The sequence below is a fragment of the Emydura macquarii genome, unplaced genomic scaffold (genome assembly GCF_026122565.2).
Source record: "Emydura macquarii macquarii isolate MOO-44397 ecotype Brisbane River unplaced genomic scaffold, CSIRO-AGI_Emac_v2 contig_587, whole genome shotgun sequence".
Classification (NCBI taxonomy): Eukaryota; Metazoa; Chordata; order Testudines; family Chelidae; genus Emydura; species Emydura macquarii.
The window spans coordinates 15,276,772-15,292,584 of NW_027130724.1; the positions used below are offsets into that span (position 1 = coordinate 15,276,772).

At 44.3% G+C, this 15,813-nt stretch overlaps 1 protein-coding gene across 6 annotated transcripts in view; it reads right to left on the bottom strand.

Moving 5' to 3' along the window:
* The window catches only part of SBF2 (SET binding factor 2), a 547,042-nt gene that overhangs the window by 447,305 nt on the left and 83,924 nt on the right, over nucleotides 1–15,813 (bottom strand). For all 6 annotated transcript variants that reach the window (XR_010918455.1, XM_067540773.1, XM_067540774.1 and 3 more), the window contains exon 2: nucleotides 2,320–2,405. Coding sequence is in view for 5 of the 6 variants with exons in the window: in XM_067540773.1 (XP_067396874.1) it covers nucleotides 2,320–2,405 (86 nt within the window). In the remaining variant the exon portion in view is untranslated. The remainder of the gene's footprint in view (nucleotides 1–2,319; nucleotides 2,406–15,813) is intronic.

A 15,813-nucleotide genomic window follows, 5' to 3' on the forward strand; every position in this document is an offset into this window, starting at 1 on the left:
CCAGCTAAACATGAGCTCTCAGTGCAATGCTATGGTTAACACACACAGGGCGAACACAATCTTTGGATGTATAATCTGGGAAGTATCAAGCAAGAGTAGGGAGGTGGCAAAACATCTGTATGGAGCATTGGGGAAACTATTATTGGACTACTGAATCTAACTCCAGCACCTACATTTCTGAAAGAATGTTAAAAAATTAAAAAGGATTCAAGAATGATTTGAGGTCTGGTAGACAGATTTAAGAAGCTCAACCTATATACCTTATCAAACAGAAAGTTAGGTGGTGAGTAGATCACAGTCTATAAGTACCTGCATGGGAAGAAGATTTCTGATTACAGAGTGATCTTTAATGAACAAAGGCATAACAAGATCCAATGACTGGAAGCTGAAGCTAAACAAATTCAGAATGAAAATAAGGCACACATTTTTAACCCATAGGGATAATTACCTATTGGAACAACTTACCTTTGAATGTGGTGGATTTTCTATCACTTGAAGTCTTTAAATCAAGACTTGATGTCTATCTAAAACTTAACTTTCTTGTATTAAAAAATTTAGTCTTTTGACCATTCATTTTATTTTTTGTAGTTTTTCTTTTTCATTTAAAATTTAGATGTATTTAATTAACATTTTCATTATAACCACAACTGAGAATGCTTCCCATTAACTTTCCTTGGCCTTCAGTCTCAGAGTTTTTTCATTCAGGATACAGTTACTTTATTTAAGAAACACATTCAAGTTATAATTTAAACAAACCAATTGATGGGGAAAAAAATCTTAAAACTTTTTTAACATGTGAATGGCTAGAACAGACTTATAACAATGTTAATAAAGGTAGAAGTTCAAATTCTAAGCAGACATATTACTACTTCATTGATATTTTATAACTAATGCAGAGTTGAAAGGAAAGGCTATTGATATTCCAGGAGATACACAGAGAGACCAAGAGAGAATGATTTGGGGGACCTATGATGCTAATAATAGAACAGAGATTGTAGTCCAAGAATCAGAGTAGAGACAGCAATTATATTACTTCTCTAACAATCAATTCACAGAATGTTATTTGGATTGCTTTTCAGAGAAATTTTCAAAACAATGAAAATAGCATAAACCCATTAATTTTAAACTTTTGTACACATGGAAACATTACAGTCTTGCTTTTCTATGACTGAGCATTTTCATATCTATTTCAAATTTATTAGAAAGCTCATACTTCAACCTATAATTTACTCTCCTAAAATTTCTCATGATATAGTATACTTTTTATTCTGGTGAAAGGCTGGGGAGGGGAGGAAAGAAGAGAGAAACTGTTTGCTGGACAAATATATCCATTATATTATCTCAAGCTATAGTTGATCTGTTAACATTTAAGACTGGTGCAGTTTATTTAACAAATAACGTTTCATACCATCATGACTGCAAAAAATTATTTTTTTTCTTCCACAATAGAATTCCATGGATAACTTGCTTCAGTGTATGCTCTAGCTCCAATAAAATCAAGATGCATTTAGCAAGTAATCTAACTCTCCATCTCCCCTTTTTTCCAGCCCCAATAAACCCACACAAAGACTTGTGTAATTGTCCATCTGTACTCCTAAAGCAACACAATATAGTTTAATGTTGCATTTCAACTGCATGTATGTACTGAATTTTACATTAACAAATAATTTATATCAACGATATTAAAATGTAAAAAAAGTCTGTAGAGATAAGCACTATCACAAGACAACTCATACAGTTATACTGGAGACCTGCATGCTGTGTTTGTTTAACCACCATAGAAATACCGTCATGTAAATTTCTTAATATATTTTTATTACGTATGTTACATTTTAGCAATAATTTGCTAAGAAGATCTCCCTGCACAGTTATATTGTACATCCTAAATTTGAATTTTCATTATTCAAGAACGTCTTTTCATAACTTTTTTTTCATACATAAAAACAATGTCCTGCAGTGGTTAAAGATGAAAATAACGAAATCTAAAAGTATTCATTTTTCTTCTATATATTAAAAACACATTCATTTTGCAAAAAAAGACTGATACTTCTTATTACGTCTTTCAAACTATTTTTTAAAATAATGTTTTTAACTCTCTAGCAACCATATTCAGAAATTATTTTTCTACTTGTATTTCAGTTACTTCTCTGAATATAGAGGATATTCTTTTCTGTATCTTCTATTAGCCAAAATGATCTTCAAAGATATTACCTACTTCCCACTAACACCATGTCAGGCTAGATGAATGCACCCAGAGAACTACATTTTCATGCTCATCTCCATGAGGTTATAAAATACATAAGGTTAATATGAACTTACCAACTCTATTCCCTGTGGAAAAGGAGTATCATCCCAATCCTTCTGAGGAAATCTCTGAATTATTTTCCCCAAACCTTCTCCTGAGCCTGTAGAAAGACACAAAAATCAAAGCATGAAACTTTCCCCCATTCAACAAATTTACTAGTATCAATTCTGTAGCTTATGCAGTGATAAACATCATAGTGTAAACTATTACATTTACACATCAGGACAGAGAAATCCTACAATGGTCTGAATGAGACTTGTAAGTGGCTTTCTATTTTTATTTAAACAAAATACAATAGAGACCCCATGTTTGTCATAGACATTAAAATGTTATGGATTATAAAATTCTTTTTTAAACTTTGTAGATCAAAAGTTTACTGGATTTGAGTTAAAATGGCATTTTGCTTTATCAAGGGCATAAATTACTAATGTACTCCAGTCTTCCTTGCCAGAACTCTTTACTTCATTTCCTTGTATACCAAGTGAGATTAGGGACTCCTTAGGAAGCAGAATATGTATTACTTAGATTTAAGAATAATGAAAATGAAATAGGAGGAGGTTAATATTATAGTTATGTCCATGTCTTATTCTCAATCCTAAAAATTATTTTTGCCTGGTCACATTACTACACTCCAGAAGCATCTTAGCCACCAGAGACATTCCATTCCCCAAGCATTCTGTACAAATGAAAAAAGTTCTCAACTGGAGAATCAATTTTTTTTTTCTTTACCAGTGTCAGTGGAGCCTTAGCTTGGGACTGGCGGGAGAGAAGAATTAATGTTCACAATTGGTAAACATAACTTAATTTTTAATTAATTCTGCTAATTTAATTGTGTTAGTAACCCTTATCCCATCACCTTTTTTATTAGGATTCTTCACGGGACCCTTTAGAAATGTGATTCAATCTCCTCAGCTACCACAAGCTATGGAACCTATTGACTGTATTATCCCATTTTCTTGCATACACATGTGCCCTCCCACCACACACAAATGCACACACGAACACACTCTCACTCCCCCCCACCCCCATTTGTCTTGGAGCAGCTGATTCAACATGGCTAAACCTTAAAGTTAAGAATATAATTTGTTACTGTAATGTAGAACTCTATTACCAAAGCCTCTTCTCTGCTGAAACTCTATATACCAGAAAATAATATAGCGAAACCTGGCTCCTTTTTTTTTTTTTTTTTAAATAAATGATTCATACATAAAATCTCTACTGTTTAGGATGCTTACTTGACAACAGCTAGGACTATTCTGGAGTTAGCTACTATAGTTTTAAGTGTGCAGTCAGTTGCTCCAGTTAACACCTCTTCACACTTGAAGACAGCAGTGCCATCACTTTGCAGTTAGAAAAAGAATCATCTGCAGTTTATTCATAGGACTCAGATTAAAAAGATTTTCCTGGCTCTCTTACTTCTTTGTACAAGTCACTTAGATTAAGGCTGCAATTTTCAAAGGAACCTAAAAGAAGGAGAACTGAATTTCCATGAATACCGAGCACCAACCTCTTTTAGGTCCCTTTGAAAACCCCAACCTATCTCATCTGTGCTTCTGTTTCCTTACTTAGGAAAATATTATCCCTATTTTACATCTTGCAAGGTATTAAGGGGATTAATTTTTTAATTTCTATGAAGTGTATTGTATTTTCAGAAGGAAAATGCTGTACGACTGCGAAGTATTTCATATGCACACAGAAGACCTTTCCAATATTCCTAACATATTTGCTTTACAACGGGAGACAAACTGCATAACCATTTGAATCCTTTATTCAACGGGGTCCAATACTGAAAACTATTTAAAATCTTTATGGATCTAAAACTAACTAGCTAGCTCAGTTATACTTCCAAAATATACTCCAGACAATTAACACCCACTTACACTGTTAAAATCATGCTAGTGAGAGAAGATCAAAGTATTTCCTTGTAGAATTTTCAGAGAATACATTTAAACATTAAGAAATAATAAGAAAGGTTTTAACATTGGAGAGAGTTGAGTGATATTCTTTGTGTCTGATTGACTGCAGATACTCAAACAGCAACACAGAATAAATGATTGACTTGTTTATACTCCTACAAAAACAATATTTGATACAGCAGATGTCTACTAGCATATATCAATTCACAATAATATTGTTTCACCTTTTATTGTGCAATCTAAGCAGATGTGCCCGGTAAACCACCAATGACTAATTTATAGTTTGAATTTGCTTTAGTTCTTTGAAATCCATAATAAAAGCAGCTAAAAGTTGTTTTGAAGCAATCAGTATGGCAGTTTACTTTGTTCTATTTAAATATATTTACTTACAAAATTAGTTCTACCACTGGCCTTCTGTGATCTATAATAATTGTTGAAAATTGCATGGTAAAAAATATGTTCTAGTACAGCAATTATATAAATTTCCTACAGAGAATCCAGAGCCTACAGAAAGCAGCCTCACCCCAAAATAGTGCACATGGATTATTATTCTCAGCCCACAACTTTAATTAATATTCACATAAACAGGACAGCATGTTGGATAACTGCAATCAGATTGGGGCAGAACCAGGAAGGAGGAATGGGATAAGATGTGGCAGCCATAAAGGCAAGTTACAGGCTTGAGGAAACACAAAGTTTAGTGAGAAGCTATAACTGCATCTGTCTGTATAGGAAAAAAACTGTATACTAGGCCAGAGGATGATAAGTAGCAGAAACCAAGAAGCAGGTAGAGGCAGTGGCATAATTGTAATTTAGTAAAAAACACAGCTCTAGACCCACTACTTAAAGTCAATAAGAGTTAAGAGGAGGTCCTTTTTACATTTCATTTAATTAATTTCCCTTTCTTAAGTCAGATGTTGCCTGAATCAGCTCTTCTTAAGGCAGAAACTTCTGTCTGAGGTTATGTTTACATTGCCATCAAGAAGTACAACTGCAACACATGTAGACATACCCAATGTAGTTTTGATCTAGCTAGATCAAAGCTAGTTTGAGTGACAGTAGCTCTGACTGTCTGGGACCCTGAGTACATACTTAAGCAGCAAGCCTGTGCCACCATCTGCACTGCTACAGCTTCATTGCTGGTGTTATGTGAGCTAAATTTGATCTCTAGCTAGTCTACACATGCTGCAACCACACCTCCCGGATTGCAGTGCAGACATATCCTGACTCTCAAAAAGGATTCTTTCTATCTCTGCCTCTCCTTTCCTCTCCTGTTGTCTCATCCTTCTTGGATAAGAGAGCAGGTGATTGAGGTGCTTCCATCACCCTTTCAACTTACCTCAGATCTAGCAGGTGGTCTCTGTTCCACTTCTCCTTGGTGGAAGCACTGTCTCTCAAGTGACTTCCACCCCTGCTCTCACTGCCTCTCCCACCTAAATACACACACAGCATAGCTACCTCTTCATATTGCAGTAACTGGCATCCATCTATAACTACTAAAGAATAAGGAGCCTAGCCTCCCCTCTTCCCAGTGGAGACTAGTTGGGCTCTCTTTTTCCACTTCTTCACCCATCAGAGCGAGAGAGAGAGATGAAGGTCTGCTTTCTCCTCTCATCTCCATACACAGTGGGCTAGCTGCAAGCCTCCAACATTTTCTCCCTGTATCTCATAAGGGGTTGGTAAGAATCTCATCTATGAAACAAACAACAGGGCCTCTCCCTTTGTAGAATGCAGGACAAGCCCTACAAGTTACCTTTTCTTCAAGCCCCACCCCATCCCTCAGATGTGATTCTTACTACTAGCAGAAAGAGGGAGAACTGTAAAGATAAAGCAAAGCAGTGAGGACTCTGCCCTGTTGGGTACCACAGGTATGGAATAAAGCCCTCTAATGAGACAGGAATAGGAAAGGAGGTCAAAAGGATTGAGATGAAGACAGAGGAGCAGATACTCAGACCAACTGGGAAGGAGTTATCAGATCAAAACATTGCAGCACTCCTTTGTTTATACTACCATTCAGGACCCAAAATAGCATTTGCCAACTTCATGGCCCCTCAGATCCACTGTAGTTCTCAAAGACAGATCTGTGGGAAGACTGGGACAGGATAGATAGACAGACAATAAACACACAATATAGACAGACTGGTCCTGCAATAATGAAATCCAGAAAATCACATCAAACAGAACACTTCTTGCCCTCTTTCTTTATGCATTTTAAGGTTTACCAGCACCCGCTGGCTCTCTTTTCATTCTGCTCCTAGAGAGAGATATTCTTGTATTCTCCAGTATATGGACTCATTTAGTTCAAGTGTAAGTAGGATTTGAGGCTATTTTTGTGAAGACTTGTGATATGTACTTTTGTTTACAACATTCTTGGTGTTGAAAAATTACAGCTCCTTTTCTGTCATCTTCCTGGCACAACCTCTAGCCATAGTCAAAGAGCACTGAATACAGTTTATTCATGCAACTATAAGATAGAAAATCATTAGGAACCCAAATAGGAACTCACATGGAAAAGGCCTTTGGGCAACCCTTCACATTTGTTGAGAAATTAATAGAACCTTTAAACAACCTCATGTTCTCATCCAAATCTGGGCTCAAAGGTACTAATAAAGAAGCAGCTTATAGCTAAATGAAAAGTTCCCAACCTGAAGATCTGATTTTATCCTGTGGTAACTTTTTTATTTTAAATATTAGTATTTAGAATAAAATAATTTGTATTTCTTTTTATCTGCACAACTACTACTTGCTTGTATCTCAAATAAAGCGGAGCAAGTCAAAAGTTCCTCAGAGAACTAAATTTAATTTCCTATTGAAAGATCAGTTTGGAAGAGCTTACTCAAATAAAGCTACTCTTTCATAACTATGGAAAGCTCAGATTGAAAAGGGGAGTCTATCTCACAAGGCAAAAATTAAGACCACCATGATCTCAAAAAAAATTGGCAGAGAGGGATTAAATCTGGCAGACTGACTTGCCTTCAAAGATTTCAACATTTTTGTTGCAATAGCCATGCAGTGTTTCCAGAAATTTTTAAACTCTGACCACAAAATGAACAAAAGGGTAACCAGATAAGATTCCTGACTACTTGTTTCTTGTTCTCCATTTTAGTCTAACATTTAACAATTTAGCACATTTTATAAACATTGCTTCTGATGCCCATTCCCACAGTAATAGCATAATATCTTTGCCAGACAAAAGGATTACATTTAGAACAACAACAAATAATACTCCAGGCTAAAATCTGAACTACTGTTTCTCCTCCTATTTAACGAACAGATGTAACTGGTAAGAATCTAAAGTTGTGTACACCTTCCAATTCAATCAGCAGCCTTCCCTACAAATAAAACAGTTACTAACCTTCCATAACTATTGTTCTTCGAGATGTGTTGCTCATGTCCATTCCATGACCCATGCTCCTATCCATCCCTCTGTCAGAGTTACTGACAAGAAGGAACTGAGAGGGTGTGGGGCTGTTGGTGCCCCTTATACTGGCACATATGTGCACAACTCCAGAGGGCACTGGAGAAACTGTGCACGTGAAGCATGCACACCTAGCATGGAATGGATATGAGCAACACATTTTCCGGAGATTTTTCCCCTCAGTGGGATCCATCAGGCCAGCTCTAGTGCCCTCTGGAGCTGTGCACATATGTGCCAGTATAAGGGGAGCCACCAGCCCCACACCCTCTCAGTTCCTTCTTGCCAGTAACTCTGACAGAGCGATAGCAGGGTGGGTCATGGAATGGACATGAGCAACACATCTCGAAGAACAAGAGTTACGGAAGGTTAGCAACTGATTTTTCTTCTTCGAATGCTTACTCGTGTCCATTCCATGCTAGCTGACTCACAAGCAGTACCCCCAGAGATGGGCTTGGAATTCATGGACGTGCTGATTGCAACACTGTTCTTCCAAAACTAGCATCGTCACGGGCCTGTTGGGTAATGGCGTAGTGGGACACGAAGGTATGAACTGACCATGTTGCAGCTCTGCAGATGTCCTGGATTGGTACCAGCACGAGGAACGCTGCTGACAAAGCCTGGACTCTTGTGGAATGAGCAGTCATGATGGCCGGAGGCAGAACCTTCACCTCGTCATAGCAAGTTTGGATACAGGCAGTTATCCAGGACGAGATTCTTTAGGATGACAGAGGTAGTCCTCTCATCCTTTCTGCTACTACTACAAAGAGCTGCGTGGACTTACGGAAGGGCTTAATTTTTTCAAAATAAAAGGCGAGGGCCCACCTAAAAGCCAATGTCTGGAGCAGACGTTCCTCAGCAGTCTTGTGCAGCTTTGGGAAGAAGACCAGTAGAAAGATATCCTGGTTGTTGAGGAATTTTGACACCACCTTTGGTAGGAAGGTCAGATGGGGATGCAGCTGGACCTTGTCCTTGTCCATTTAAGGGGGTTCCAACATAAGGGCTTTGATCTCAGAGACCCTTCTAGCCAAGCTGATTACCACCAGGAAGGGGACCTTCCAAGAGAGAATCAGCAGGGAGCATGATGCAATGACTTGAAGGGGGGGTCCCTTGACCCGTCAACAGGACCATGTTCAAGTCCCATGGGGGGATAAGTTCACAAACCTGAGGGTAGAGTCTTTCCAGACCCTTGAGAAACCGGACCATCATCTTGTGTGAGAACACTGATCTGCTATTTACTGGAGGATGGAAGACTGAGATGGCTGACAACTGAACCTTAATAGATGAGAGCACCAGACCTTGATGTTTTAGGTGGAGATGGACTGCACAGAAGACTGGGATGGAGAATCCGTTCGGAAGCCCAACAAGTGAAAAATTTCCACTTAGCCAGGTAGGTAGCCCTAGTAGAAGGCTTTCTATTACCTAGCAAGACACCTCAAACCTGATCCAAGCTGGCCTGCTCATCAGAGTTTAGCCATGCAGCAACCTGCAGTAAGGTGCAGGGAGACGAGATTCGGGTGAAGCAACCTGCTGTGGTCTTGTGAGATCAAGTCCAGGTGGAGTGGAAGAGTGAGAGGCGCTGCCATCGAGGTCCAGAAGCGTGCTGAACCAATGCTGGCATGCCCATGCTGGTGCTATCAGGATAACTTTTGCCTTGTCCTGTTTGATTTTTAGGAGGACCTTGTGAACCAAGGGGATTGGGGGAAAAGGCATACAATAGATGGTCTACCCATGAGAGCAGGAAGGCATCAGAGAGGGAACCCTCACTATGTGCACGCAGTGAACAGAACTGAAGGCACTTCCTGTTCTACCTGGTGGCAAAGAGCTCCACCTGAGGAGGCTTCTATCTCCAGAAAGACACTGATGACATCTAGGAGAAGAGATCACTCATGGTGAGAGGAAAAAGTTCTGCTGAGGTGATCTGTCAGTATGTTTCGGGCTCCTGGGAGGTGTGTCCTCTCAAGGTGAATGGCATGCCTCACACAGAGGTCTTGGTACAAGGTCAAAGACCAAGCCCCTCCCTGCTCGTTGATGTAAAACATGGATGCGATGTTGTCTGTCAGGATCTGCACCTTTTTGCCAGAGTCTGGGGAAGGAACACTTGGCAAACTAAGCAAACTGCCCTGAGTTCCCTGACATTTATATGTAGGGAAAGTTCTTCTTGGGACCAGAAGCCCTGGGTCCTGAGATTACCAAGTAGGCTCCCCACCCGAGGTCTCATGTGTCTGAGACTAAGTCTACTGATTGTTGAGGAGCAGCAAAGGGTACCCTCTGGTTTACCAATCCTGGGTCTTTCCATCGGGTCAGGAAAGCAAGGACTGGAGGTGGAACTGTGAGTAATGAGTCTAGAGTACTGCTTGGGGAGTAGACTGACGCCAGTGCATCTGGAGGAGCCTGAGGCGCAGCCTTGTATACTGCACCACCAAAGTACATGCCACCCTTTGACCCAATAGCCTGAGGCAGATCTAAGCAGTCATCATTGGGTGGACCATGACCTTGGATATCAGGACTGACAATAGTCTGGAATCGGGCCTTTGGCAGGAAGGCTCTGATTTGGGTCAAACATTGCCCCAATGAACTCTATTCTCTGAACTGGGAGCACAGTTGACTTTTGCTCGTTTATCAGCAGACCCAGCACCTCGAAGGTATAGTGAACTGTACTAATGCTGTACCATACCTGAGCCTGTGACTGATCTTTGATCGGCCAATCATTGAGGTACAGGTAGACTTGCATGCCTCAGCATCTGAGAAAGGCTTCTATAACTGCCATGCACTTCATGAAAACCTGGGGGGCTGCCGATAGGACGAAAGGAAGGGCAGTGAATTGGAAGTGGCAATGACCCACCACAAACCTGAGAAATCTTCTGTGGCCACAGAAAATAGAAATGGGAAAGTATGCATCCTTTACGTCAAGGGTAACATACCAGTCTCCTGGATCCAAGGAGGGAATGATGGAGGCCAGGGAGACCATGCAGAACCTCAAATTCTTGAGATATCTGTTGAGGTGACGCAGTTCCAGATGGGCCAGAGACCCCCCTTTGGCCTTTGGGATTAGGAAATACCAAGAATAAAACCCCTTCCCTCTCAAGTCTTGAGGAACGTCCTCCACTGCTCCCATACATAGGAGGGATGGCACCTCCTGGATGAGGAGTTGCTCATGAGAAGTGTCCCTGTAGAGGGATGGGAATGGGAGGGAGGGGTGGATAGAAACTGGAGGGTATATCCAATGGTCTGACGTTATGGATGCCCATGCCAGGCTGAACAGCAACAAAATCCTTACAGGTTTTTAAGCTGAGGCTTGACAAAGCCCTGGTTGGGATGATATAGCTGAGGTTAGTCCTGCTTTGAGCAGGGGGTTGGACTAGATGACCTCCTGAGGTCCCTTCCAACTCTAATATTCTATGATTCTATGAAAAGATTAAAAAATAAAAATTGGGGTGGATCTGAGATGGTGACCAGTTCAATGCCCTCAGGCACACATTCGAAAGGCCTGCTTGGGCCCACCGGAGTATCTCTGAGACCCCGACCGGGAGGCTGAAGTGGACAGGAAAGGCTGGCACCATTTATAACTTCTCCCCTTTCTCTTGAAAGGCTCCTGTCTAGGAGGCATAAAGAAGCAAGGAGGCTCCTGGGCCCTGAAGTGCTTCCTGCCAGCTGACGGGGTGTAAAGGCCCAAAGAATGCAAGGTGGCCTTCAAATCCTTCAGGCCGTGCAGCCGCATGTCTGTCTGCTTCAGAAAAAGAAAGGAGCCTTCAAAAGGGAGGGCCTGGACAGACTGCGGGACCTCCTCAGGGAGGCCGGAGGGCTGGAGCCAAGAACACCTCACGGTGACTGCCGAAGCCATTGCTCTGGCTGCCAAATTGACGGCCTCCAGATCTCCCTGGAGAGAGCTCCTGACCACATTCTTATCCTTATCTAAGAAGGCCACGAACTCCTGTCTCGCCTCTTATGGCAGAGCCTCCTTAAATTTAGACAAGGAATCCCAAAGATTAAAATCATATCTCCCAAGCAATGCTTGCCGGTTGGAGATGTGTAGCTGGAGGCTACCTGTAAAATAAACTTTTTCCACCCAAAAAGATCTAGTCTCTTTGCTTCCTTATTCTTCAGGGTAGTGCTCGACTGGCCCTGTCTATCTCACTCATTTGCTGCAGTGACCACCAGGGACCTCCAGGGATAGGAGCAGGGAGGGGGAAGATGCGAGTACAGGTATTCAAACCCACTCGCTGGTACATAGGACTTTTTCTCTGCCTAATTTGGTGGAGGACAGAGAAAACAAGGTTACTTACCAGTAACTGTTGTTCTTCGAGATGTGTTGCTCATATCCATTCCAATTTAGGTGTGTGCGCGCCCCGTGCACAGATTCCCGGAACCTTTTTCCCTTAGCCTGCCCGCAGGGCCAGCTCAGGCGCCCCCTGGAGTGCCACGCTCATGTCGCGGTATAAAGGGCACTGCTGGCCACGCGGGTCCCCAGTCCCTTCTTTCTGCCAACTCCGACAGCGGGGACGGGGGGTGGATTTGGAATGGATATGAGCAACACATCTCGAAGAACAACAGTTACTGGTAAGTAACCTTGTTTTCTCTCTTCGAGTGATTGCTCATATGCATTCCAATTTAGGTGATTGAGTAGCCATACCCATGGAGGCGGGTAGGAGTCACTGACGAGCAGCTCTACTCAATACGGCTCTGCCAACAGCTGCCTCGTCTCTAGCCTGTTGGACAATGGCATAATGGGTTGTAAAGGTATGAACCGATGACCAGGTGGCAGCCCTGCAGATGTCCTGCAGTGGCACGTTCTCTAGAAAGGCTGCAGAAGAGGCCTGAGCCCTAGTCGAATGTGCTGTCACCATTCCTGGTAAAGGCACTTTCGCTTGCTCATAACACGCCTTAATGCAAGACGTGATCCAAGAAGAGATTCGCTGGGCGGAGACGGGAGAGCCCTTCATTCTGTCCGCCACAGCCACGAACAGCTGTGACGATTTACGAAAGGGTCTGGTCCTCTCCAGGTAGTGAGCCAGTGCCCTCCTGACATCCAGCGAATGCCATCTCCGCTCCTCTTCCGACCCATGGGGTTTTGGGAAGAACACAGGGAGGAAAATGTCTTGGTTACAGTGGAATTGGGATACCACCTTAGGGAGGAAGGCTGGGTGAGGCCTTAACCTAACCTTATCTTTGTAAAAGACCATATAGGGGGGCTCCGAAGTAAGAGCTCTTATCTCCGAGACCCTTCTAGCTGAAGTGATGGCCACCAAGAACGCTACCTTCCAGGAGAGGAGTAACAGGGAGCATGTGGCCATGGGCTCAAAGGGAGGTCCTGTGAGCATGGTGAGGACCAGGTTCAAGTCCCGGGGGGGGGGGGTAGGGTCTCGCACCTGAGGAAACATCCTCTCCACCCCTTTCAAGAATCTAACCGACATGGGGTGGGAGAATAGTGACCTCCCATGCAGCGGCTGGTGAAAAGCCGAAATGGCTGCCAGGTGAACCTTTAGGGATGCCAGGGCTAATCCCTGAGATTTTAGATATAGGAGATACTCCAGGATTACTTGTATAGGTGAGCAGGCTGGTGCGATACCTTTAGCCTCTGCCCACCCCGTAAAACGCCTCCACTTAGCCCGGTATGTAACCTGAGTGGAGGGTTTTCTGCTACCGAGCGGAATCTGCTGGACCTGCAATGAACAAACTTTTTCACTTTCCGTCAACCAGAGAGCCTCCAGGCTGTTAGATGGAGGGAATCCAGGTCCGGGTGCAACAGGCGCCCCTGGTCCTGGGAGAGCAGGTCGTATCGCCTGGGGAGTGTAATCGTAGTGGCGATAGATAGGTAAAGCAGTGTACTGTACCAGTACTGCCTCGGCCACGCTGGGGCAATCAATATGACATTCGCTTTGTCCCTCTTGACTTTGAGGAGGACCTGAGGGATGAGCGGAATGGGAGGAAACGCATACATCAGGGCCCCTCCCCACTCCAGTAGGAACGCGTCGGAAAGGGAGTCTGGCTCTCAACCTCGGAGTGAGCAGTAATTGGGACATTTCCTGTTCAGCGACGACGCGAACAGGTCCAGTGGGGGAACACCCCACCTTTGGAAGATTAAAGCTGCCACCTCCTGGTGCAGCGACCACTCGTGCCTGGGGGAGAACGACCGACTGAGGCGGTCCGCCTCGTCGTTCCTGCTCCCCGGGAGGTGATAGGCAAACAAATGAAAATCGTGTCTCACTGCAAACTCCCAAAGACGCGGGGCTTCCCGGCATAGGGCCGAAGAACGCACTCCCCCTTGCCTGTTCATATAGAACATGGCCGCTGTATTGTCTGTGAGGATCCGTACTGCCCTGCCCTTCAGGAATCTGAGGAAGGTTTTGCAGGCCAAACGGACCGCCCTTAGCTCTCGGACGTTGATGTGTAGGACTTTCTCCATCGGTGACCATATCCCTTGGGTACCCAGATTGCCGCTGATGTGAGCTCCCCACCCCACATCCGAGGCATCTGTGATAAGGGTTACTGACGGAGCCAGATCTCTGAATGGGACTCCTTTTAGCACCTCCCTCGGGATCATCCACCAACGAAGGGAGGACAGTACCTGTGGGGGAATCGTGACCACCTTTGTCAGTACATGTGTGGAGGGAACATAGACTGAAGCTAACCAGGCCTGTAAGGGTCTTAGCTTGAGGCGAGCTAGCCTTACTACATAGGTGGAGGCTGCCATATGTCCCAACAGCTGTAGGCAGCGCCTAGCTGTCGTCATGGGGGACCTATGCAACTCTGCAATGATGGAACCCATTGTCTCGAAGCGCGATCGAGGCAGGAAAGCTCTAGCCTGAAGCGCATCAAGCATGGCTCCGATAAAGTCAATGCGCTGTACTGGGGTAAGCGTGGATTTCAGTTCATTGACGACAAGCCCCAGTCTGGTGCATGTGGCGCAGACCAACTCCAGGCCGTCTTGCACCTGAGACCTGGATCTGCCTTTAATGAGCCAGTCATCCAGGTATGGGAAGAGCTGTACTCCCTTACGGCGTAAGTAGGCCGCCACTACAGCCATGCACTTTGTAAAGACTCTCGGGGCTGACGATAGACCAAACGGGAGGGCCGTAAATTGATAGTGGCCTCCTTCAATCATGAATCTCAAGAATCTCCTATGCCTTGGCAAAATGGAGATATGAAAGTAGGCGTCCTTTAGGTCCAGGGCCGCATACCAATCCCCTGGGTCTAGTGCCGGAATTATGGAGGCTAGGGACACCATATGGAACTTGATACGTCTGATATATCTATTCAGACGGCGGAGGTCCAGGATCGGTCTTAGGCCGCCCTTGGCCTTGGGGATCAAGAAATATCTGGAATAGAACCCCTTTCCTTTCTCTGACTCCGGGACCTCCTCAATGGCACCTAGGTTCAGGAGTGAACGTGCCTCTTGAATGAGAAGCTGTTTATGCACAGGATCTCTCAAAGGGGCTGTAATGGGCGGGGAGTCCGGGGGACGAGCTGTAAGCTGAAGGGCGTAACCCTTAAGGACCACCCCTAGGACCCAACGGTCCGAAGTAATGGACTCCCAAGCCTGATAATAAGGCCGAAGCCTATTTCGAAAGGGTGGGTCAAGCTCCCGGGGAAAAGGAAGAGCGCCACCCTCGCAGCCACCGTCAAAAACGTTTATTACCGTTTCCACTCCCAGTTTTTGCGCCATGCTGCGCCCGCGCAGAGGAGCCCTGCCGACCACGGCGGTTGGGGCCCCTGAAGCGCTCCCTTCCCCGTCTCTGCTGAGTAGCCCTGGGGGCCTGTCTTGGCGGGGGAGGTGGCTGCCTTTGCGGCTGTGGGCGAGACTGGCGTCTCGATGCCTGAGGGGTGTATAACCCTAGCGACCTCAGGGTGGCCCTTGAATCTTTCAGGGCATGTAATTTTTCGTCTGTCCTCTCAGAGAAGAGTGCGGAACCTTCAAATGGGAGGTCTTGGATAGCCTGCTGGACCTCAACCGACAACCCTGAAGCCTGCAGCCAGGAACATCGGCGCATTACTATGGCGGAGGCCATTTCCCTGCCCGCGGTATCTGCCGCATCGCTGGCAAATTGCAGTGCTGCTCGGGCCACCGTCTCCCCTTCCTGAGCCAGTGTGGCCAGGTCAGCCGCCTGATCAGCCGGAAGCGCTGAAATCAGGCGCTGCATCGAACCCCATAGGTTCTGATTATATCTTCCTAAGAG